The 23,576-nt window shown below is 43.4% G+C and overlaps 1 protein-coding gene across 1 annotated transcript in view; it reads right to left on the bottom strand.

The window, feature by feature from the left end:
* Positions 1-22,368, bottom strand: part of AGBL5 (AGBL carboxypeptidase 5) — a gene marked incomplete in the record, with an annotated part of 108,837 nt that extends 86,469 nt beyond the window's left edge. The window contains 2 exon segments of the mRNA XM_073625053.1: positions 74-326; positions 22,274-22,368. Coding sequence (XP_073481154.1) covers positions 74-294 — 221 coding nt within the window.
* Between the last annotated feature and the right edge of the window lie 1,208 nt (positions 22,369-23,576).

Raw genomic sequence — 23,576 nt, 5'->3', positions numbered from 1 at the left:
TCCAAGTAAAAATTATATAAAGTAGTTTCCCAGGTACAGTATTATAGTTGATCGCCCCTCTCAGCCCACGTACCTGTTTCCGTTCTCATACTCCGTCTCCGCACAGTCCGGTTTGGTCCAGACATTAAACTCATAGTCCACAGTCTGCGACAACCCACCGAACGTTGTGCTGTTGCCCCCATTGGAATTCTGAACCTCGCCATCTGCGTCCAATCGCTCGACTTTTTCTACCCGATCCAAATTTCCAGAGTCAAACTTGGAGCTGAAGAGTAACCCCCCGCAGCGGACTTCCATCACTTCGTGGTAGCAGCGGGAGAGTGCATTCTCTAAAAAACAGGGAGAACTCCGTATACAAATTGTTTGTGATCTCCATATATGGCTACAAATCACTTTACAAAGAACAAGGACCCTTCACCCCGATACACCAGACAAAGACACATATGACAGGGACAATATTTGGCTGGGAGCAAATTTAGCATCTACCTCCTAGGTTAAAACCCTTCTGTTAGGTGTCACAATCCTGATGCCTGTGCTGTAGCCTTTACTGTGTTTCAGGCTCTGTGTAAAAGACACACAAGCTCCCACACCGGCAAGCAACCCGCTCCCACTCCGGCAATTCTCACTTAGGTGAGAACTACATCAGCTCGTCCTGCCCCCCACAACCCCCAGGGACACGTCATGCAATCCAAGAAACTGCAGGACCAATCAGAAAGCACCGCTCGACCACACAAATATGTATCAGAATCCAGAACAGCAGCACTGGGGAACCGAAGCCCAGCAAAGGATCAGCTCCAGCAAAGACATTGCTGGGCTGGTAAGGGTCTGTTTACTAAAAGTCAGAAGCTACAGTATTTGTACTGGACCAAAGTTTCTCTTTAGGCCCCTTTGACATGGACGGACGGACCGTTCAGGTCCGCCTGTCAGTTTTTTTCAGGCGGACACAATTGGACCCTTCATTGCCCTCTTTGGGATGGATGATCCATTCCCCATCCATCTGGAGGATTGGATCTAATGACATTCAGACGTAAAAAGAACAAGTGATCCGTTAACATCTGACCGCCCATAGAATAAAAGCAGGCTGCGTCTGTGTCCGCTACATGGACCTATCATCCGCCTGGTCAGCTGGGATCCATGGACAAATCCCCCACTGAGCAGGCGGAGTCCACCCATGTGAAAGAGTCCTAAAATGTAAATACCGTCCCTTGTGCAGATTTAACCACTTACCGCCGAAGGACGTCATATGACATCCTGGACTTTCAGTGGGAATATCCAAATGATGCCTGCAGCTACAGGCATCATTCAGATATCCTTGTTTTCAGCCGGCGACTCTGTGCACCAAAGGAATGATCATAGCGGCAGTTCCACCGCATGATCTTTCTTACGGGCGACGGGAAGGGACATTCCCCCACCATCCAGTGCTTCTCCAGGCTCTCCCGTGCCATCGGGGACCCGGAGAAAGAATTGGCCGCCGCCGAATGACGAGCATAGAGATTTCTGGTGACCAGATGGTCACTGGTCATCTCAATGACCGTCGGAGGCCTGAGCGCAACGTTATGACGTCACGTCCGGGCTGCGGATATAAACAAAGCCGCAATCGCGACTGGTAAGCATGAATGTTTAGATGTTGAATTTAAAAAGCAGCGAACTTCTGTCAGATTAGCAAACCTGTGAGATGAGCAGGCTTGCCGCTGCTTTTAAAATTCATCATCTAAACATTCAGACGGAGTTCTAAGTACTGGATTTCACTATATAAACTCACTTTACTGTTATAAATAAGTGTAAAATGCAAAACTCCTTTGGGTGCAACAATATGTCTGCTTGCCCCTTCCCACTCTATCGTTACTGTGGGCGAGTGAGGGGTGTAGCAAGATGGCGGCGACGGAACGTCACCTCCGTTACACGTTCTGACGGGTCGCCTAATCTGACGGAACACCTGGCTGTCTGTGGTCTTGACACTTTTTGAACTAGTAAAAAGCATTCAGCTAATAAAGTCTGAGGACAGTCAAGGACTGCTTAATCTTTTTGTTGCCAGAGACGTTTTTGTGTTTTTTGCACATGTTTAAATAAAATCATTTCAGCCCTGAAGATGATGTAAAACTCCCAAGAATTACATATAGAATAAAACAGTGGTATATTTTTAGGTCACACAATATTACTGCAAAGGGCTAGGAAATGCAAAATTTCAGTAGTAAACACACCAAAGTGAATTTTAGGGATAACTAACGCAATAAATTACCTAACTTTTTCGTAATATATGAAAGGCGAGGTTGCGCTGAGTAAATATCCAACATGCTAAACCTTAAATTTGCTTACACCCGTGAAATGGCGACAAACTTTAGTACCCTATACTTTCTATAGGCGACACTTCAAAAGCCCCATTATAGATATCAGATTAGTGTTACGGAGGAGGTCTGGTGCTAGAATTATTGGTGTGCGTAGCGATATGCAACATGTGTATCGCAAACCACGTTTTCACACGTAGGTGCCTGCGACACATACGTTAATGTCCGTATATGTGGAGGCTCAAAATTTTTGGCAGGGGATTTTATGTGCTTGGGTGTTAATTTTTTTTTTTCCCCCATCACATGGGGACAAAAAAATCCCCTAAGTAAGACTCTGTCAGTTTTCAGCTGCAGCCACCAGATGTGTGGACCCCCCCCCAGGTCTGTACAGACCTGGCAGCAAAAGGGTTACGCCTTGTACACACAACGAGAATATCAGACGAATGATCATCGTCTTTTTTTTTTTGGCACGCATAGTCAGCATTTTTCTTCCTCCAAACACGGCACGTCAAGTTAATACCAGAGATATCAATTTTGGTCTCATCTGACCATGTGCCTTCTTGAGGAGGGAGACTCCCTGTGTTTGGAGGAAGAAAAATGCTGACTATGACCCTAAGAACACCATCCCTACAGTCAAGCATGGAGGTGGAAACATTATGCTTTGGGGCTGTTTCTCTGCTAAAGGTACAGACCGACTTTGCCGCATTGAGGGGCCAATGGACAGGGCCATGTATTGTACAATCTTGGAGAACCTTCTTCCCTCAGCCAGAACACTGAAGATGGGTCTTTCAGTATGAAAATGACCCAAAACACACGACCAAGGCAACAGAGGAGTGGCTCAAGAAGAACATTAAGGTCATGAAGTGACCTAGCCAGTCTCCAGACCTTAATTCTATAGAAAATTTATGGAGGAAGCTAAAACCTTGAGTTGCCAAGAGACAGCCAAAAAAACTGTCTTTGACTGCCTTGAAAAGTTTATTGGTAATGTGTGTTCCTGGTTCTGTTGGAGGAGGTGCTTCTCTCATGGGCTGTCCTGGAAGACTACTGGGGAAAACTCTCATACGACAGAATAAAACTTCAGAAGTGATGTAGTGTGGTGCATTGTATTGTAATGTATTCCTTAGTTTCCGGGCATGTGTGGTCTGGCTCTTACGATTTTTCTCCATTCGTCCCTTCGGATAGTTTTACATGAATGGTTGTGATCGGCTCTCGAAAGCTGTGTATTAAAAGATCAGCTTATTGTACGATCGCTCCGAAATAGCTATTGCTAGTCTGATTTTCTGATCGTGTGTACTAGGCATAAAGACATTAGCGCGTCTCCAAAGTCCCACAATTTCCAGTGCGACTTTAGCGCAGGACTTTGATCCAACTTTATGCTATGGATTAAAAGTTACATCAGTCACACCAAAGCAGTGCAGGCACCTTTTCTAAGTCGCACCAATTTGAATGGGTGCTAGTGAAAAGAATAGGGTGCAACTTTGGAAATCAAATCGCACAAGTGTGAATGGAGCTTTAAATTAATGAAGTCGTTGGAACGACAGAACTGAGATTTTAAAAAAAGACAATCCATCTATTGAACACCATTGTGTTTACCTTTCCATACCAATATGCTCCCTGGGAACCATCACACAAAAAAGGACATACAAATTCATGGGAGGATTTCAAAGCCATGCTGCTAAGCACTAAGCAAACAACCTATTCTCACCAAGAACAAAGAACTAATGACAGCCCAGACACAGAGCTGTCACACAATGGAAGATCATATAGCACATGTCATACATACTCCATGATCAGGTATAGGTGAAGTTCTGGGATTACCTATACATACCCCCCTAGAAGCAATGACACTAATAAGATATCACAAACTCTCAGGGCTCTTTGACATCGGTTTTGACCGATTGATTGTAAGTTAGTCAATTAATTTGTCCTCCAACAAATTGCCTGTCATCTGTGAGTCCTGTTTGTCCCCCCCCACCCCCCACCCCCCTCCATTCTGGCTTCTCGAATTCTTCATTGTGCATCAAAATAAACATTAAAAAATATTTTTATTTTCTTTACCTTTTACTGTTTAGGGATTTTTCTTAGAATATTTATAGAGTTGATAGTCTACTCTCAGATGGATTTTCCTTTTGCATATATTTATGTATTGCATTTGTAATTAATTATGTATACACAGTCTATGCAATTTGGATTATTTTAAAAGGTGTATGTGTGTGGTTGTGGCCATCTAGTGTCAAATAGTCCCCTTATGGCCCGTACACACGATCCGAATATCGTACGAAAACAGTCGTCCGAGGAAGGATCGTACGATATTCGGATCGTGTGTACACTGCTTTCGACAGCCGATCAAGACCGTTCATCCGATATTATTCGATCGGACATACCCGAAAATGTTCCTCATACGATTTTCGTTTAGTCAGTATAGTTGTCATCCGAAAATACAATACAAATACATTACAACACATGACATCACTTCCGATTTTTTTGTCTGTCGTACGAGAATTTTCGTGACTTTATTTTAGCTATGCAATTCCTACTTGCGACTATTAAGCGAGAACGGTCGTACGATATTCGGATCGTGTGTACAGGCCATTAGTCTCTCAAATTTTTTTATATACTAGACTGGGTGCTATTTTGCCCCTTTGTCTGTGCCATTTATATTTTGAAGTGTTTTTTCCAGTAAGCCAGAGCCCTTGGGTGACTGCACGGATGCCCTGGGGTGTTCACTGGGGGTTGTCACCCCTGGTGCCACCCCGTTTTTTTCGTGCCGCCTTGTGCTGTCCTGTCCCCGGACCTGGTTCTTGGTCCTCATCCCCTCTCCGAATTTCCAGCTTCTCCTTCCACTATGCAATCGCTACCAGCTTAGATCGCTTGGGGTAATGCCCTGTTGGTGGTGTAGAACTTAGCCCGCTGGACCTAGAGCACTAGGACCTTGTGGTTTTGAGGAGATTGAGGCAATTATGGTGACGGCGCATCATCATGCCCGCACCTGGCCACGTTCCACGTCGGCGGGTGGGAGGCATATAATGGCCGACATTCCGGCTTCCAAGCTGCCGGAGACACGCGGGGACACACACAGACCATAGGATTTAATGCAGGGTGGCCCTTTTTTTCTCTTCATGTTGAACTGGTTTATCAATGAATCTTCATGACTGCAGACTGTGCCTTGATGTTCTCATTTGAACACAAGTTGACACAGATGATTCGTTGGAAAAGTTAGAATCGCGCTACCAATAAGATTCTGACCAAGAATCAAAACAATATCATAAATAAACCAGAGGATTGTTAAAAATCATATGTATCACGTGAATATAAAAAATTGTGTGATAAATTCAAAATGAGCAAAATATAAGAATTATGGTGCATAAAGAACATTAATAAATAAAAACCAAAATGAATGAGTCCATACATGATGAATTAATAAAAAATAAACATCAGTATTGGTGAATTCTAAGTCCATGAATGTGTAAAATATTGGTGAATTAATGGAGTTTAAAAATCAAAACCTGGTGAACAGACAAATAAAAATCACCAGTGAATAGTGAAATAAAAGTCCATAGATTGTGGACAAGCCGTCCTCAAATTGCTGTGAGTAGGAAGCCGTGTTGAATCCACCAACAAATCAGCAGAAGTAAACTCTTACCAGATTTCCATGACCCCCATAACAGAGGATCATGGAATGCATACAAAGAATCACAGCTTGGCTCCAAGGAACAGCAGACACGGTCACAGGTACTGAGCAGCCCCTGTTTTTTTCTGTCTTCCTTTCAAGTGGTTAATTTCTGGCTTGATGAACTAGATGAGGTCTGCTTTCTCCAGAATATGCCTGTACCACAGCAGGTTTTTAAAGTTCTCGCTGGTTTACAGGGTCCAGAAAGGTCTCAGTAGGTGTGTGGCAATGGAGGTGTGGGGCAATGCAGAACACACTTGTAAGAAAGAGCTGTGTGCTGCTTGTTACCGAGACTTTGCTGAGCATCCTCTCTGGTCCCTGCTGTGTTCTGTGTCTCCCAGAATACAGCGAAGGAGGACAGTGTAGGCGCTGGAAGTGGCGTAGGTCACCGCAAGCGCCGCAGTGATCTATGCCAGGAAGTGGGAGCAAATACCTGTATTAGACAGGTATCTGCTCCCTCCTCCCCCCTGACAGGTGCCAAATGTGACACCGGAGGGGGGAGGAATCCAAAAAGTGGAAGTTCCATTTTTGGGTGTTACTCCACTTTAATCTAAGCAAGTGTGTTGACTTTTCTGAAATGAGAAGTGCTGGTTTGCACTAAGACAGGGGTAGCCAACCTCAGCCCTCCAGCTGTGGTGAAACTACAGATCCCATCATGACTCTGCAAGTTACGCCTGTGGTTGTCAGGGTCTTGTGGTTTCACCACAGCTGGAGGGCTGAAGTTGCCTACCCTTGCACTAAGACATTGGTACTAGTTATGGTTTTGCTTATATTTTTAGTCTGGTCCGTGTTTGCCTCCTGTGGCCACCTGTAGCTCTGCAGTGGATATAGCATTTCACCATTTACTGAATACATTTGTGATTATTGCTCCAAGTGTAATTTCAGGAATACGGGGTAAGCATGCAAGATGGCCGATACACATATACATAAAAGTTTCATTAGATGTAAATGCTTTGTATATATGTAATTTTTTTGTCATTATACATTATTTATGGTATGTTATTTGTATTTCTTGTTTATTAGACGGCTGAGAGACATGGAAGATAGCATCCCCTGTGGAGGCCCAATAAAAGGGCGAAACATGTCGGGATCCACGTCTATGCTGCTCTAAATAAATTCATGGACCATATTTATGGGTTATAAGCCTATGTTTTTAAATAGGACTTTTTTAGATGATTTTGTTAATAAATATTGAAGATTTAAGATTTTTCTGGCTTGATTTCTATTGCACAGTTCTAGTCCCATTTAATTTCTTCTGTCTCTTTAACCACTTCCAGCCCAAGGATGTCATAGAACCCCACCTATCCCCATAAAGAGGGCCTGTCACCGTCTATTTTTATTACATGTTTACATTCCTTGTAATAGGAATAAAAAAAAAAATAAAAAAAAAAATTTAAAGAGAAAAGTGTAAAAATAAAAAAATAAGGTAAAATAAACAATAAAAAAAAAAAAAAAAAAAAAACTGTGCCCATGCACAGAAGCCAACGCATACGTAGGTCACGCCCACATAGGTAAACGGCATTCAAATCACACAAGTGAGGTACTGCCGCGTGTATTAGAGCAAAAGCAACAATTCTAACCCAAGACCTCCTCTGTAACTCTAAACTGGTAACCTGTAAAAAAAAAAAAATTAATTTAAAGCGTCGCCTATGGAGATCAAGTCCAAATTTAGGAGCCATTCCACGAGTTTGCGTAATTTTAAAGAGTGACATGTTAGGTATCTATTTACTTGGTGTTACACCATCTTTCACATCATACAAAAAAATTGGGCTAACTTTACTTTTTTTTTTTTAAACGCGTTTGCAAAATTCCTGCGCAAATACCGTTTGATGTAAAAAGTTGCAACGATCGCCGTTTATTCCCTAGAGTCTCTGCTAAAAAAAAAAAAAAACATAATATTTGGGGGTTCTGAGTAATTTTCTAGCAAAAAAGATGATTTTTTTTTCATGTAGGAGAGGAGTGCCAGAATAGGCCTGGTATGGGAGTGGTTAAAAAAAAAAAATTGTTAGCTGAACAGCGGCTGCATCCAATCAGCCGATGGCTGTCAGACTACAGTAGCCCAGCAGGGGAATTTGTCAATCCTTGCTGTATAGTGTGGATGGAGGGATCAGATTTATTTTGTTTAGCTAACAAACAGGTTGAATGAAAAAAATATATATATCTAATAGTGTATGGCCAGCCTAACTAGGTCACTAGGGAACCTGCACTGCATAATTGTTCCAGTGCATGTGGCTAGGATGGGTACACTACATACACCCAGGTTCATAGGCTCTCCTGTTATACTTAAGGGAAATGCTAATGGTGGCCACACACAATTCCATTCTTTTATCCAATCAAATCCAAAAACAAAATCGAATAGCCACAACATCTCTTCCAATCAACTGGATTTGAGTCAATCAGCCAGAGCGGAATATTATTGATTGCTCTGCATCAAATCAGCAGCACTGAGATACTCTGTTGAATACATACATGGTGGAAGCAAAGAGAAGTTACGATTGCTATCAATCTAAACTACTGCTAGAAATCCACTTCCTCACGTGTGGCATATAGATTAAATGGGTTGTCGACTATAAATCAATTATTCCAAACATAAAAGGCTGATTGGAAACAAAAAAATAAATAAATAAAATTTGCTTCTTTAAGACCTTATTCACACCTATGCATTTTTAGTGCTTTTTGCATTTTGCAGATTTGCACTACAGAACGTCTTCCAAAGGAAACCATGTTAAATGGACTTTAGTGCATTTCTGCAAAAAGCACTAAAAACGCATAGGTGTGAACCAGACCTAAGTGTGTATGGCCACCATAAGACACAGCTCTACCAATGAACCTGTGCAGTACCAGTTATGTTTGTTCATACTACAGATTTCGTGATGACAGGTGCTCTTATCTATTGGAACTGAAGAAAAACCGGCAATGTACTATAGATCTGTTTTACGTCACCCTTTCTTACCCACCATCACATGCTGGGTTATGGTGTCCTCACCCGCTGTTCACGTCACGCACAGGCCTGTTATCTTCTACAGCCTAGATAAGAAGCACACACACGGGAAAATACTAATTATTTATACATTTTATAAAGCAGAAGAGTAATGTAGTCATGGCACTGTTTAACAAATACTGTATTTATTGGCACTCCTGTGTACCCAGCGCTCCGTCACGCATAGCCACGCCTCCTGGCCCAGCATTGGGCCAATGTTCTGTCTATCATATGAGCAGGGCAAGGAGGCGTGGCTGTGAGTGATGGAGTGCCGAGTACACAGGAGATCGAGGCTCTGTGTAATCCAACACTGGCGAGGCTGCAATGATGGGAAAGGCAAGGTTGCAGATGGGCACTGAGCAGGGTGCATGGTTGGGCAATGATGAGGATGCAGATGGGCACTGAGCAGGGTGCATGGTTGGGCAATGATGAGGATGCAGATGGGCACTGAGCAGGGTGCATTGTTGGGCAATGATGAGGGTGCAGATGGGCACTGAGCAGGCTGCATTGATGGGCAATTTAGTGGCTGCAGATGGGCACTGAAAAGGCTGCATTGTTGGGCAATTTAGTGGCTGCAGATGGGCACTGAGCAGGGTGCATTGTTGGGCAATTTAGAGGCTGCAGATGGGCACTGAGCAGGGTGCATTGTTGGGCAATTTAGAGGCTGCAGATGGGCACTGAGCAGGGTGCATTGTTGGGCAATTTAGAGGCTGCAGATGGGCACTGAGCAGGGTGCATTGTTGGGCAATTTAGAGGCTGCAGATGGGCACTGAAAAGGCTGCATTGTTGGGCAATTTAGTGGCTGCAGATGGGCACTGAGCAGGGTGCATTGTTGGGCAATTTAGTGGCTGCAGAAGGGCACTGAGCAGGGTGCATTGATGGGCAACAGTGAGGCTGCATTGATGGGCTGTGCCCCTTATTTTGCTTCAAACTCCTTTATTTAAAATGTACCTTTTTTTTTTCCCTGAAACTTCCCTCTTAAAATGAAGGTGCGCGTTATACACCCATAAATACAGGTATATTTAAAAAAAAAAAAAAAAAAAAATGGGGTCGTCATTCTGGACTGGGCATGCACACGGTCAAAAAAAAAAATCGGATGAAAATTACCACTTTCCACGCGATCGTACGATCACGTCAGTTCATACGATATTATCTGATCCGACAAGCATGAAAATGTTCCTCGTACGATACCAGATCGTACAATTTTCGTTTAATCAGCACAGTTGTTGTTCGAAAATACAATACAAATACACTACAACACATCCAAATTTTTATTCTGTCATACGAGAATTTTCGTAACTTTAATAAAACGCTTTATTTTCGGTACGAGATTAGCATGCAAAAAATAAATAAATAAAAAATTGACGATTAATCGTCCAATAATTTCATTGTGTATACCAGGTATTACGCAGGCTGTGTTTGCAAGCAAACGACTCCGCCCACTTGTGATGCGGAGTCTCCGTGATTGAAGGAACTGAAATCCAACGAATGAAAGAGGCAGACCAGGGACTGTCAGGCTGGGGAGGAATCCTGGATGTCCTATTTGATTTGAAGCGGTTTCTAATGCACATTTTGTGGGAATCTCTCTCTCAACATTCTAGTAGAAAATGCCCATTGTTAACAGACCTCTATAACTTAAGGAGAAATTTACAAACAGGACTGAATGACTCATCCCAGTAACTCCACCCTAATCAGACTGCTCAGTCCAAAGTTTCAATCTGACAAATTGAGGCAGGAAAACAAACAGCGCCTACTGTGCTGTCTCTTTAGCAAACCCATAGTGCTCTGGAATGTGCTGCTCCTCAAAGTATATTTGTGCATGTTGCTACCCCCACTCCATCTCCTATATGAGAGCACAGGTCTGGTGTTTGGCAGCACAGATGCTGCACTGCATTGTGGGAAGACAAGGGGGGAATGTTTTGTGTTCTTCCATTACCCAAAGTACTTGGATTTTAAAACGTGACAGTAGCAAGCAAAAGTGTGGTGGGCAAAAGATGCTACTTGTAGTTTATTTCCCCCTAATACATAGGGATTGGGCAGTAGGGGGTTGGTAGAAGATGGGTTTACCTTAAGGCAGAGCTCCAGGCTCCTTCAGAAAAAAAAAATTGTAAGTCAGCAGCTACAAAGACTGTAGCTGCTGACTTAACATTAGGGTGCTGCCACCCAGGATGGATAACAATAATTAAAAAAAAAAAAAAAAAAAAATGGATTTTTTTTTATTTTAATAGACTGCTTTTGGAGTAAAAATATATCTAAAGATAGTTTTCTATTTAAGAAACATTAATAATTGAGTTTATTCAGAATAAAATGGAGCTTAATTACGTAGCATGGGGCTGTATATTCTGCAATATTTACATTTTTTGGTAAACTCATTTAATGAATCCAAGCTCTGCAAGCTGAGATAACATGCACTGGATTTATGCATTCACAGAATTGCACAGTGACCATGAGATAAAAAACAAAGTTCAAGAATATTCCATTCTCCCGTTGTTTTTCAAATCTATGTACACTACAAACTGTATGACTGAATCGGTTATGATATCTCTGTTTTACTAACCTGACAGCTTATTCTTCTAAATAAGAAACCTTCATTTTGTTTGCAAATATTCAAGATTCTAACTACCAGCAAGAATAAGTCCTTACATTTAAAGAGCACCTGTCATTTCAGATCCATCATGGTAGCGCCCGTTAGGGGGCATCCACTCACCTGCTGTCGCCACATCCCTCACCTTGTTGTGTCACTACCGCATTAAAGTGAATAGGACTGTCGGTGAGTCAAAACAGGTACCTGCTTTCCCCCCCCCCCGAAAGGTGCCAAATGCGGCAGCGGAGGGGGGAGACATAAGCTTTAACCGCTTGCCAACCCGACGCATTACATACACTGCAGGCACCGTAATGTACATGTACATCGCGGCTTTCTTCCAGGTTCAGGGCACTAAACCCCACTGGCTCTGCAGTGACTGAACACAGCAGGACTTAGTCAGCAGGTTCCCGACTGTGGATTTATTACCCGGACCTGCTGATCGGCTGTGTCCAATCACAGCCCAGAGCTCTGTGTTGACAATCAACACAGGGCTCTGTATAGAGGGAACAATCTCTGCTTTGCAGGCATAAGAAACAAAGATCTGTAGTAAAAATCAGCACATATTACACATTGTTAGGCGCACATTTAACCCCTTGATTACCGCGAGATGTTAACTCCTCTCCAGCCAGTGTCATTAGTACAGTGACAGTGTATAGTATTAGCACTGATCACTGTATTAGTGTCACTGGTGAAGTCAGTGTCAGTTCCACTACAAGTTGCTGATCACTGCCATTAGTAGTATAATTAAAAATAAATAAATAAAAATCCCAGTATACATATACCATAGTTTGTAGAGGCTAGGACTTTCACGCAGACCAATTAAATATACGCTTATGGGGATTTGATTTTTTTTTTTTTTTTTTTTTTTTTTTTATTACCAAAGAAATGTAGCAGAATATATTTTGGCCTAAATTTATGAAGAAATTTGATTAACTTTTTTTGTTTTCTTTCCCGCAAATTTTCGGACTTTAATTTTTATAATAAACAATAAAAAACGCACAAGGAGAGGACAACAGAAGTAGACTCCGTATATCTTTCAGCACAGGATTACTTTTTGAAGAGCCAGTCTGGCCATGTATGAACAAAGCCGGAGAGCTGGGAAACTCCGGATTCGTATAACAGAGGATGCCGGTTCTAATCCCTCTCTATGTGTTCTGGCCACCTGTCTAGTGTGATGGAATGAAAAGAATGGACAGTTACTATGAACACTATACAATGCGTCTCCTAACATAAAAACATTACACACTATAGCCATCGCTATGCAACAACTGCCCAGCACTAAATGAATGGACACAGCCTGGTAATATCATGGCAGCCCATATACAGCCAATACACAGCAGATGCAGAGTAAGGGCTTGTTCACACCATTGGCCAGGGAGGTAGCTAACCTGCTTGCCAACCATATAACTTGTATATACGGCTACCCTTCGCAGGATCACGTACCTTGTACAAGATCCTGCACTTCCGGGTCCGGGGCGCGTGTGTGCACTGCCGATGACCCGCTTTGATTTTACACAGCGGGAGCTGATCTGCGGGGAACACGGACTCGATGTCCACCGGCACCCGCCAATCATTAGGTAGAGAGCCAGAACGGCGATCTGCCTATGTAAACAAGACAGATCACCGTTCTGTCAGTAGAGAAGGCATTAATCTTTTGTCTCTGCAAAGCAGGAACATGGATCAGTGCCTTCCCCTAGTAAAAGCACCTCCCCCACAGTAAACAAGCACTGGCTAGGCACACAGTTAACCCTTTGATCGCACCTGATGTTAAAGGGGGGTTCCGGACTTTTTTTTTTTTTTTTTTAAGTCAGCAGCTACAAACACTGTAGCTGCTGACTTTTAATAAGGACACTTACCTGTCCAGCGAGCCCGCGATGTCGGCCCCCCCCAGGCCGATCCGTCCATCGGATCGGCAGCGCCTCCATCCTAACTAAGGGAAACAGGCAGTGGAGCCTTGTGGCTTCACTGCCAGTTTACTACTGCGCAAGCGCGAGAGGCGCTCTGAATAGCCCCGTTGTTTCCTGGGACAAAACATCCCAGAAGGCAATGGTTCCGCTCACCTTAGGAGGAGGAAGCGCCGTGGAATAGGAAGAGGCAGATTAGGAAGACTGCCTAGCAACAGGGGTTTCAGGTAAGTTAAAAAAATAATTTTTCAAATGTTTTTATTTTTTTTATTTTTTAATGAATTTTAATGCCATTTCCTTTTTTAGGGTGGACCTCCACCTTAACCCCTTTTCTGACAGTGTCATTAGTACAGTGACAGTGCATATTTTTAGCACCAATCACTGTATTAGTATCACTGACCCACAAAAAGTGTCAGTGTCCAATTTGCCTGCTGCAATATCGCAGTCCCACTGTAAGCCGCCGATCACCGCCATTACTAGATAGAGAGAGATAGATTACATATAGTTTGTAGACGCTATATCTTTTGCGCAAACCAATCAATATACGCCGATTATTATTTTTTTTACCAAAAACGTGTAGCAGAATACAGATTGGCCTAAATTGATGAAGACGTTTGATTTTTTTTTTTTACATATTTAAAAAAAAAAAAAAAAAAAAAAAAAACAAAACACAGTATTTGACTCTAGCTTACAGCTAATGAAGGACTGGGAACCCATTACGGACAGGGTTAATCCTGTTAAAAGCGTTACTAAACCCACAACAGTAAAATCAAGTCTGTATATTCAGTAAAGCATGCTTGTTATACTCACTGTGGAACCTAAGGGGTTGATCCTCCACATTGTGTAAAAAGGCTGTTTGATCCTGTCTCCTCCTTCCACCGTCCCCAATCCATCTCCTGATAGTACAGAGCCTTTGGGGGTCACTCTACACATGCTCAGTTTGGTGAGTATTGCTAGAGGTTTTTTTTTTTTCTTGGGACGGTGCATGTGATCGGCACAGGGCCAATCAGCACTGTCCAGACAGAGGGCCAGGAGTCCTGCAGCCTTTTTGGGACAGTCAGAGGAAAATGAAAACTCCTACAAGCTTTAACCAGACACTAATAGAAGTCATAAGACTGCTATATACTGCTGATGAGAAAAAAGGTATTTAGCGGGTTTATATTTACTAAAATAATCGCATCTCCATGTTCTGTGTACGGTGGGGGGACCAGATATGGTGAATGCAGGGTCCTGGGTTTAGTAACACGTTAAACATTACTCCACAACCCCCTCCTACACAGCACAGCAAGGATTTTTTAGCAAGTAAAAAAAAAAAAAAAAAACAGCTAAAATGGTAACCAGCATTTTTTAAATACTTTACTTTCTGCTATATTAACATGAACATGCAACATATATAAAGTAGGTGTTATCCCAATTTGGCTGCAAAGGTGGAAATACACTTTAAAGTCAGATGAGGAGTAGAGAAGTGGGCTATGGAATGGGAGAGGGAGAGTCACAGAGGTGAGAATAGTCATACAACTATGGGATAATGATTAGGAGGGCTGAGCTCCACATCCATTCTGTTATCTCCTAACAAGCTTTTAAACATGCAAATAGGAATATATTTTATGGCCCCACTTACCAAAGACTGACAGATTTAGGTTCAGCCATTATCTATGGGGTGAGGGTGCAGCTCTGCACCAGTGATGTCCTTGGAAGATCTATGACACCGATAGGTGATCACACCCAGTCAGCACCATAGAGATGGATGAGATCACACACTACCAGTAATCCACATGACATCATCCAGCTCCATGCTCTGCTGAGTGTTTTTAAAGGGAACCTGAAGTCCCCCCCACTTTTTTCTTATGGGCCCAGTTACTTTTTTGGTGCATTAAAACCCATATTAACATGAATTAAAGAAGAACTGCCCAGGCCAATTTTCAGATTTCAGCACGGTCACACTATGAATGACAATTGAGCGGGCACATTACATACAACACTGTACCCATATAATATTTGGTATCTTTTTCCACACACAGCTTTCTTTTGGTGGTACTTTCATTTTTTCCTAAATAAATGAAAAAAATTTTAAAAAAAGACCGTAAATTTTGAAAAAAAAAAAAAAAAAAATGTAAGTCATTTTTCTTCTTCCCCGATGGGCCGCTAAGAAGCTGCACTGAAGAGGCTGCGCTGATGGGGCGCTGAAGAGGCTGCATACGACAGGCACAACAGGCTGCGTATGACGGGCACACGTGGGGCTGCGTTTGATGGGCACAATGGCTGCATTTGATGGGCACAGTGAGGCTGCAATTGATGGGGGGGGGGGGGGGTTTCAGTATTTTGCAGCTTGCCCCTCCCCCCAAAATTTGGAGCACCAGCCACCACTGTTTTTGCATGTGTGATCACTATAAGAGGGGGCGCTGAAGAGGCTGCGTATGGCAGGCACAACAGGCTGCGTATGGCAGGCACAACAGGCTGCGTATGGCAGGCACAACAACATAGCTCCTGTTCACCCAGGAAAACTGCACTAGTTTTACTGTCAAAAATTAAAAAAAAAAACACAATATACAAAACACACACAAGAAATACAAACAAGGAAATATTAAAAAAAAAAAAAAAAAAACACACACCTAAACACGATAATCATCATCAATGACAGAGGTAAACACTGCAACTAAGAAAGGCTGTACAAAAAAAAAAAAAAAAAAAAAAAAAAAAGAAGAAGAGCAACAGAAACCCCACACCCAGCCAGATGTCTGTACCCTAGATAGCCTCACTCAGGTACAGAACACCTGATCATGTGATTGTACCCTGGATATTAGAGCTGCACGATTTTGGCTAAAAATGAGAATCACAATTTTTTTGCTTAGAATAAAGAACACGATTCTCTCAGGATTCTCCTGGTGTAACATCTTTCATATTATACAAAAAAATTGGGCTAACTTTGTTTCATTTTTTTAATTCATTAAAGTGTATTTAAAAAAAAAAAAAAATTGCGTTTGAAAGGCTGCTGCGCAAATATGGTGTGACATAAAATATTGCAACAACCACCATTTTATTCAATAGGGTCTCTGCTAAATAGAAATATATATATATATATATATATATATATATATATATATATATATATATATATATATATATATATATATATATATATATATATATATATATATATATATATATATATATATATATATATATATATATATATATATATATATATATATATATATATATATATATATATATATATATATATATCTCATGTTTGGGTGTAAGTATTTTCTAGCAGAAAATAATGATTTTTACTTGTAATCAACAAATGTCAAAAAAGGTTTGGTCTTCAAATGGTTAAACTTCCATAACTTGTATGGGAGTTCTTCCCTTTGATAAAAGAAGATACTTTGTTTCTACTATTCTCTGTGTTGTGATTAAACTTGGCAGGCTGCCCAGATTTTTTTTTTTTTTTTTTTTTGTTCAGCTGTGAGAACTCTCTGCTCTTGTAAGAAAGAATGGCCGGGAAGAGAAAAAGATCGCAATTTCAATTCTTAACGATTAATCGTGCAGCTCTACTGGATATCCTCACTATGTATCACCCAATCATATGACTAGGCCCTGGATGCCCTTAATCATCTACTGTATGTAGCTCCTGACCATATGACTGTACCCTGGATATTCTCACTCTATGTATCCCCTAACATTATGACTGTACCTGGGTTATCCTCATTCAGGTATACAGCACAAGCAAACATACAATATATTACCTAAAGTATTGGGACGCCTGCCTTTACACGCACATGAACTTTAATGGCATCCCAGTCTTAGTCCGTAGGGTTCAATATTGGGTTGGCCCACCCTTTGCAGCTATAACAGCTTCAACTCTTCTGGGAAGGCTGTCCACAAGGTTTAGGAATGTGTCTGTGGGAATGTTTTACCATTCTTCCAGAAGTACATTTGTGAGGTCAGGCACCGATTTTGGATGAGAAGGCCTGGTTCTCAGTCTCCACTCTAATTCATCCCAAAGGTGTTCTATTGGGTTGCGGTCAGGACCCTGTGCAGGTCAGTCAAGATCCTCCACCCCAAACTCGCTCATCCATGTCTTTATGAACCCTTGTGCACAGTCATGTTGGAACAGGAAGGGGCCATCCCCAAACTGTTCCCACAAAGTTGGGAGCATGAAATGGCCCAAAATGTCTTGGTATGCTGATGCCTTAAGGAGTTCCCTTCACTGGAACTAAGGGATAAGCACAACCCCTGAAAAAACGACCTCACACCATAATCCCTCCTACACCAAATGATTTGGACCAGTGCACAAAGCAAGGCCCATAAATAAATGGATGAGCGAGTTTGGGGTGGAGGAACTTGACTAGCCTGCACAGAGTCCTGACCTCAACCCGACAGAACAACACCTTTGGGATGAATTAGAGTGGAGACTGCGAGCCAGGCCTTCTCAATCAACATTAGTGCCTGACCTCACAAATGCACTTCTGGAAGAATGGTCAAATATTCCACAGACAAAAAAAAAAAAAAAAACAGTAAATCTCCTGTGCTTGGGCATTTAGTCTCTAAATGCGTGGTGCGACCAATTCTTTTAAGCAATGCCTACAGTCTTGCAGGCCTCCTTAGAACAATATTCTTCCTTCTTTCTTTTTTGTTCCAAATATTCCACAGATCACACTCCTAAACCTTGTGGACAGCCTTGCCAGAAGAGTTATAGTTGCAAAGGGTGGGCCAACTCAATATTGAACCCTATGGACTAAGACTGGGATGCCATTCATCTACTGTTAAAAAAAAAAAGACTGGGGTGCCATTAAAGTTCATGTGTGTGTAAAGGCAGGTGTCACAGTTCTTTTGACAATATAGTTTATGTGTCCTCTACCATGATGCAAGAAGTATACTGTAGGTCTCCTCTACCGTGAACCAAGTAGCAGCATCGGTCCTCTACCGTGAACCAAGTAGCAGCATCGGTCCTCTACCGTGAACCAAGTAGCAGCATCGGTCCTCTACCGTGAACCAAGTAGCAGCATCGGTCCTCTACCGTGAACCAAGTAGCAGCATCGGTCCTCTACCGTGAACCAAGTAGCAGCATCGGTCCTCTACCGTGAACCAAGTAGCAGCATCGGTCCTCTACCGTGAACCAAGTAGCAGCATCGGTCCTCTACCGTGAACCAAGTAGCAGCATCGGTCCTCTACCGTGAACCAAGTAGCAGCATCGGTCCTCTACCGTGAACCAAGTAGCAGCATCGGTCCTCTACCGTGAACCAAGTAGCAGCATCGGTCCTCTACCGTGAACCAAGTAGCAGCATCGGTCCTCTACCGTGAACCAAGTAGCAGCATCGGTCCTCTACCGTGAACCAAGTAGCAGCATCGGTCCTCTACCGTGAACCAAGTAGCAGCATCGGTCCTCTACCGTGAACCAAGTAGCAGCATCGGTCCTCTACCGTGAACCAAGTAGCAGCATCGGTCCTCTACCGTGAACCAAGTAGCAGCATAGGTCCTCTACCGTGAACCAAGTAGCAGCATAGGTCCTCTACCATGAACCAAGTAGCAGCATATAGTAGACCTTCTACCATTAATTAGGTAGCATGTATAGCTTTTCTACCATAAACCACATCATGAGTATAGTCCTACCATGAACCAAGAAGAGTAGGAGTCCATGCACTAGGCCTTCTCTTAAAAAGACAGACTCCAAGTGCATATAGCAATTCTATCATGAGCCCCGCTATGATCCTCTGTCATCAGTTACATACAAGCTCCTCTAACACGCATAGGGATCCTTTGTCAGCGATCATGCATGCAGCTCCCTCACCACGAGCAATGGATGTAGCTCCTATTATCAGGACTAAGGATGAGCTTTGGGTTTAGTCTGAACTGAACCCAGAAGGAAGCCGTCACTCCCACCTAATCAACTGTAGCCAGGGCATTCCCCACACCACATGTACACAATAGGAGGGGGATAGGATAGTGTGACATCACTATCCTAATTATGACCATATTAGGGCAAAGACATTGATCCAACATGGCCACATATTGGGTCAATGATGTCACAAGCATTCCCTGCCCCTTTTGTGCATGTGCAGCTACAGGGCAGGGAATGACCTGGCCATAGTAGATTGGACGGTGGTGGGCATGAGTGACAGCTTGAACACAAATTCGGACCAAACCCGGGCTCACCCCTAATCAGGACCCATGGATGTAACGTGCAGCTCCTCTACTACGAATCATGTATGCATTGTGAATTTCTCAGTTGTATATCCTTCAGCTCCCCTACCATGAAGCAAGTCCCTCAATTATCAGTTACAGAGAAGCTCCTCCAAACACAAAGATCCCGTGTCAGCAGTCCTACACGTAGCTCAGACCTCCTCATATATCAATGTAGTAGGACACTCCTCAGATGAAGCATGATATCCATTCTACCTACACCACTCAGGAGTGCACATCTATGTAGCCTGAACTTCCTCACTCACGTCATTAACACAGATCCCTCAGCATGAGCCATGATCGTAGCTCCACCTATCAGGACATTAAACCTTAAACCTCTCAGTTACATATCCTATAGCTCCTCTACAATGACAACCTCCTCCAACATGTACAGAGATCCTGTGTCAGCAGCCATGCATGTAGCTCTGATCTCCTCATACATCAATGTAGGAAGACAATTGGTATTTGCACCAGGATATCCATTCTACTTATATGGCTCTGGAGTACACAACTATGTAGCCTAAACCCACCCCCTCAGGTGTGCTGCATGCAGCTCCCCCAGCATGAGCCTCGGATGCAACCCCAATTGTCAGGACCCATAAATGCCGCTCTTCAATCTTGCATGCAGCTTCTCTACTACGAATCATTAGGTATGATCTCGGGCATATTCTAACTGTAGCCTGAACCCATCTGAGTGAGCCTACCAGGAAGCTGCCACTTGTACTGGGCCAATCGTAAGCAGCCACAGCATTCCATGCCTTGCAGCTGTAAATATACAAGGTGTGTGTAATGCATGGGGTTGTGGGGCAGGGAGCAGCCACTTAGGATTGACCCAGTACAGGTGAAAGCTTCCTGGTAGGCTCACTCAGGTGGGTTCAGGCTATGGCCAGAATATGTCTGAGCTCATCCCGTGATAGTTATCATCAGGACCCATACATGCAGCTTCTTCAATCTTTTGTGCAGCTTCCCTACTACTAATCATATTTGCAATGTGATACTTTTCAGTTTAGTATCCTGCAGCTCCTTCACCACGCACCATGAACATAGCTCCTATTATCAGGACACATTTGAAGCATGCAGCTCATCTATCACAAGTTGTGTATGTGATAATAATGAGGTTTAGTATCCTACAGCTCCTCTACCATGAGGTAAGGCTGTAGCTCTTATTATCAGCACACCATAAATGTAATATGCAGCTCCTCTACTACTAATCATGTATGTAATGTGAAACTTCTTAGTTAAATACCCTACAGCTCTTCTACCAGGAGCCATGGACGTACCTCCTATTGTCAGCGCCCATAAAATGCGACATGCAGCACCTCTACTACTCATGTATGCAATGTGATACTCCTGAGTTTAGTTTCCCGCAGCTCCTCTACCATAAACCATGGATGCAGCTCATATTATCAGGACCCATAAATGCGACAAGCAGCTCTTCAACCTTGCATGCAGCACCTTTACCTCTAAAGATCCATGCAATGTGAAATGTCTCAGTTTAGCATCCTATAGCTCGCAGCTCCATAAGCCATGGATGTAGCTCATATTACAAGGGCACATCTGGAGCATGCAGCGCCCCTACTACTAATCATACATGCAATGTGAATGTTCGCAGTTTACTACCCTACAGCTCCTCCACTACTAATGATTTATACAACGTGAAACCTCTCAGTTTAGTATCCTGCAGCCCCTCCACCACAAGCCATGGACCCAGCCCCTCCACCACGGGCCACGGGCGCAGCTCCCATTATCAGCAGCCATAAATATAATATGCATCTCCTTTACAACAAAAGATATATGCAATGTGAAAGGTCTCAGTTTAGTATCCTGCAGCCCCTACACCACGGGGCCACGGACGCAGACCCTCTACCACGAGCCATGGACGCAGCTCCCATTATCAGCAGCCATAAATATGCAGCTCCTTTACCACTAAAGATATATGCAATGTGAAAGGTCTCAGTTTAGTATCCTATAACTCCCTCTCCATAAGCCTTGGATGTAGCTCCTATTATGAGGACACATCTGGAGCATGCAGCTCCCCTACTACTAATCATACATGCAATGCGAATCTTTGCAGTTTACTATTCTACAGCTCCTCTACTACTAATCCTTTATACAACGTGAAAGCTCTGTTTAGTATCCTACAGCTCCTCTACCATAATGTATCTCCTACTATCAGGACCCAACAAAAGTAACGTGCAGCTCTTCTATTACTAAAGACATATGCAATGTGATACTTCTCAGTGTAGTATCCTATAGATCCCTCTCCACCAGCCATGGATGCATCTCCTATCATCAGGACACCGCTGAAGCATGCAGCTCTGTAATTGTGCATGCAGCCGATCTAGCACTTCTTGTGTATGTGATCCTTCTCCCTTGTAGCTCTATGGAGTGTGGCCCTCCCTGTCACACACTGACTCTGGTGCCTTGCCCTGTACTGAGAAGTGTCCATCTATATAGCCTGTGTCACCATGCATCTCCCCCACCATGGGCCCAAAATACCCACCTCCTCCGATCATGACTCATCTCTGCAGCTCTTTACCAGTGCATGCAGCTCCTCTACTAGTCCTGTACACAGTATGACGCCTCTCAGCCATGTCATACGTGCATCACGTCCCCGCAGCAGTCATACATGTACGAGCTCTGCACTCAGCCCCGAATCTCACCTACCGTAACACCCGAGCTCAGCACAGCGTCCTCTCCCAGCTGAGTACGGTGTAACCCAAACAAATCCCCCTCCCTCCCCTCTCCGGGCCAGACAACAACACCCCGACCTATGATTGGTCCGCCCAGTCACACACCAGCACCCGGCTCGCTCATTGGCCACACGGCCAGCACGTGTGTTCCAAGCCTCGCTGTCAGCTCACGGCCCAGGGAGAGTTTAGCTGCTATGGCAACCTTGGAGTACAGGGGCGGGGCAGACGTGAAAGCAAGAGGGGGGGAGTTCCCCTCAGTGACAGCTGCTGCTGTGGCTGACCAATCAGCGGCCTCTGTGCCTGCACTTGACGTTCTTAAACCAAAGTCTCTTGTAAAAAAAAAAAAAAAAAAAAAATTCCAAAGAGTTATCTATTTACTGGAAGCAGAGGACCTATACAATAAAATGATGGGAGTTGTCATGTTTTTTGTGTCACGTGATGTCTTTGCAACTGTTTATTATTATTATTATTATACAGGATTTATATAGCGCCGACAGTTTACGCAGCGCTTTACAACAACATTAGGGCAGACAGTACAAGTACAATACAATTCAACACAGGAGGAATCAGAGGGCCCTGCTCGTTAGAGCTTACAATCTAGGAGGGAGGGTCAAGTTATACAAAAGGGTAATAGCTGTGGGGAATGAGCTAATGGAGAAAATAGTGCAGTTGTTAGATGGAGGCAGGATAGGCTTCTCTGAAGAGGAAAGTCTTCAGGGATCGCCTAAAAGTGGATAAATTTGGAGACAGTCTGACAGATTGGGGTAGGGAATTCCAGAGGATGGGCGAGGCCCGGGAGAAGTCCTGGAGGCGGATATGGGAGGAGGTGATGAGGGAGCTAGAGAGCAGGAGGTCCTGAGAGGAACGGAGATGGCGATTAGGTTGGTATTTTGAGACTAGGTTAGTGATGTAGCTGGGGGCACAGTTGTGGATGGCTTTGAAACTTATTGTTAGTATTTTGAATTTAATTCGTTGGGCGAGTGGTAGCCAATGGAGGGATTGGCAGAGGGGGGTAGCAGACACTGATCGGTTTGTAAGGTGGATGAGTCTGGCAGCAGCATTCATGATGGACTGAAGGGGGGATAGTCTATTTAAAGGTAAGCCAATGAGGAGTGAGTTGCAGTAGTCAAGGCGAGAGATAACCAGGGAGTGAATCAGGAGCTTTGTAGTTTCACTGGTTAGAAAGGGACGTAGTTTAGAGATGTTGCGGAGGTTGAGGCGGCAAGCTTTGGAAAGTGATTGGATGTGGGGCTGAAAGGAGAGTTCAGAATCTAGGA

This window comes from Aquarana catesbeiana, linkage group LG04 (genome assembly GCF_042186555.1).
Source record: "Aquarana catesbeiana isolate 2022-GZ linkage group LG04, ASM4218655v1, whole genome shotgun sequence".
NCBI classification, from domain to species: Eukaryota; Metazoa; Chordata; class Amphibia; order Anura; family Ranidae; genus Aquarana; species Aquarana catesbeiana.
Note: the sequence above shows the minus strand (reverse complement) of the source record. Positions and strands in the feature narration are given on the sequence as shown.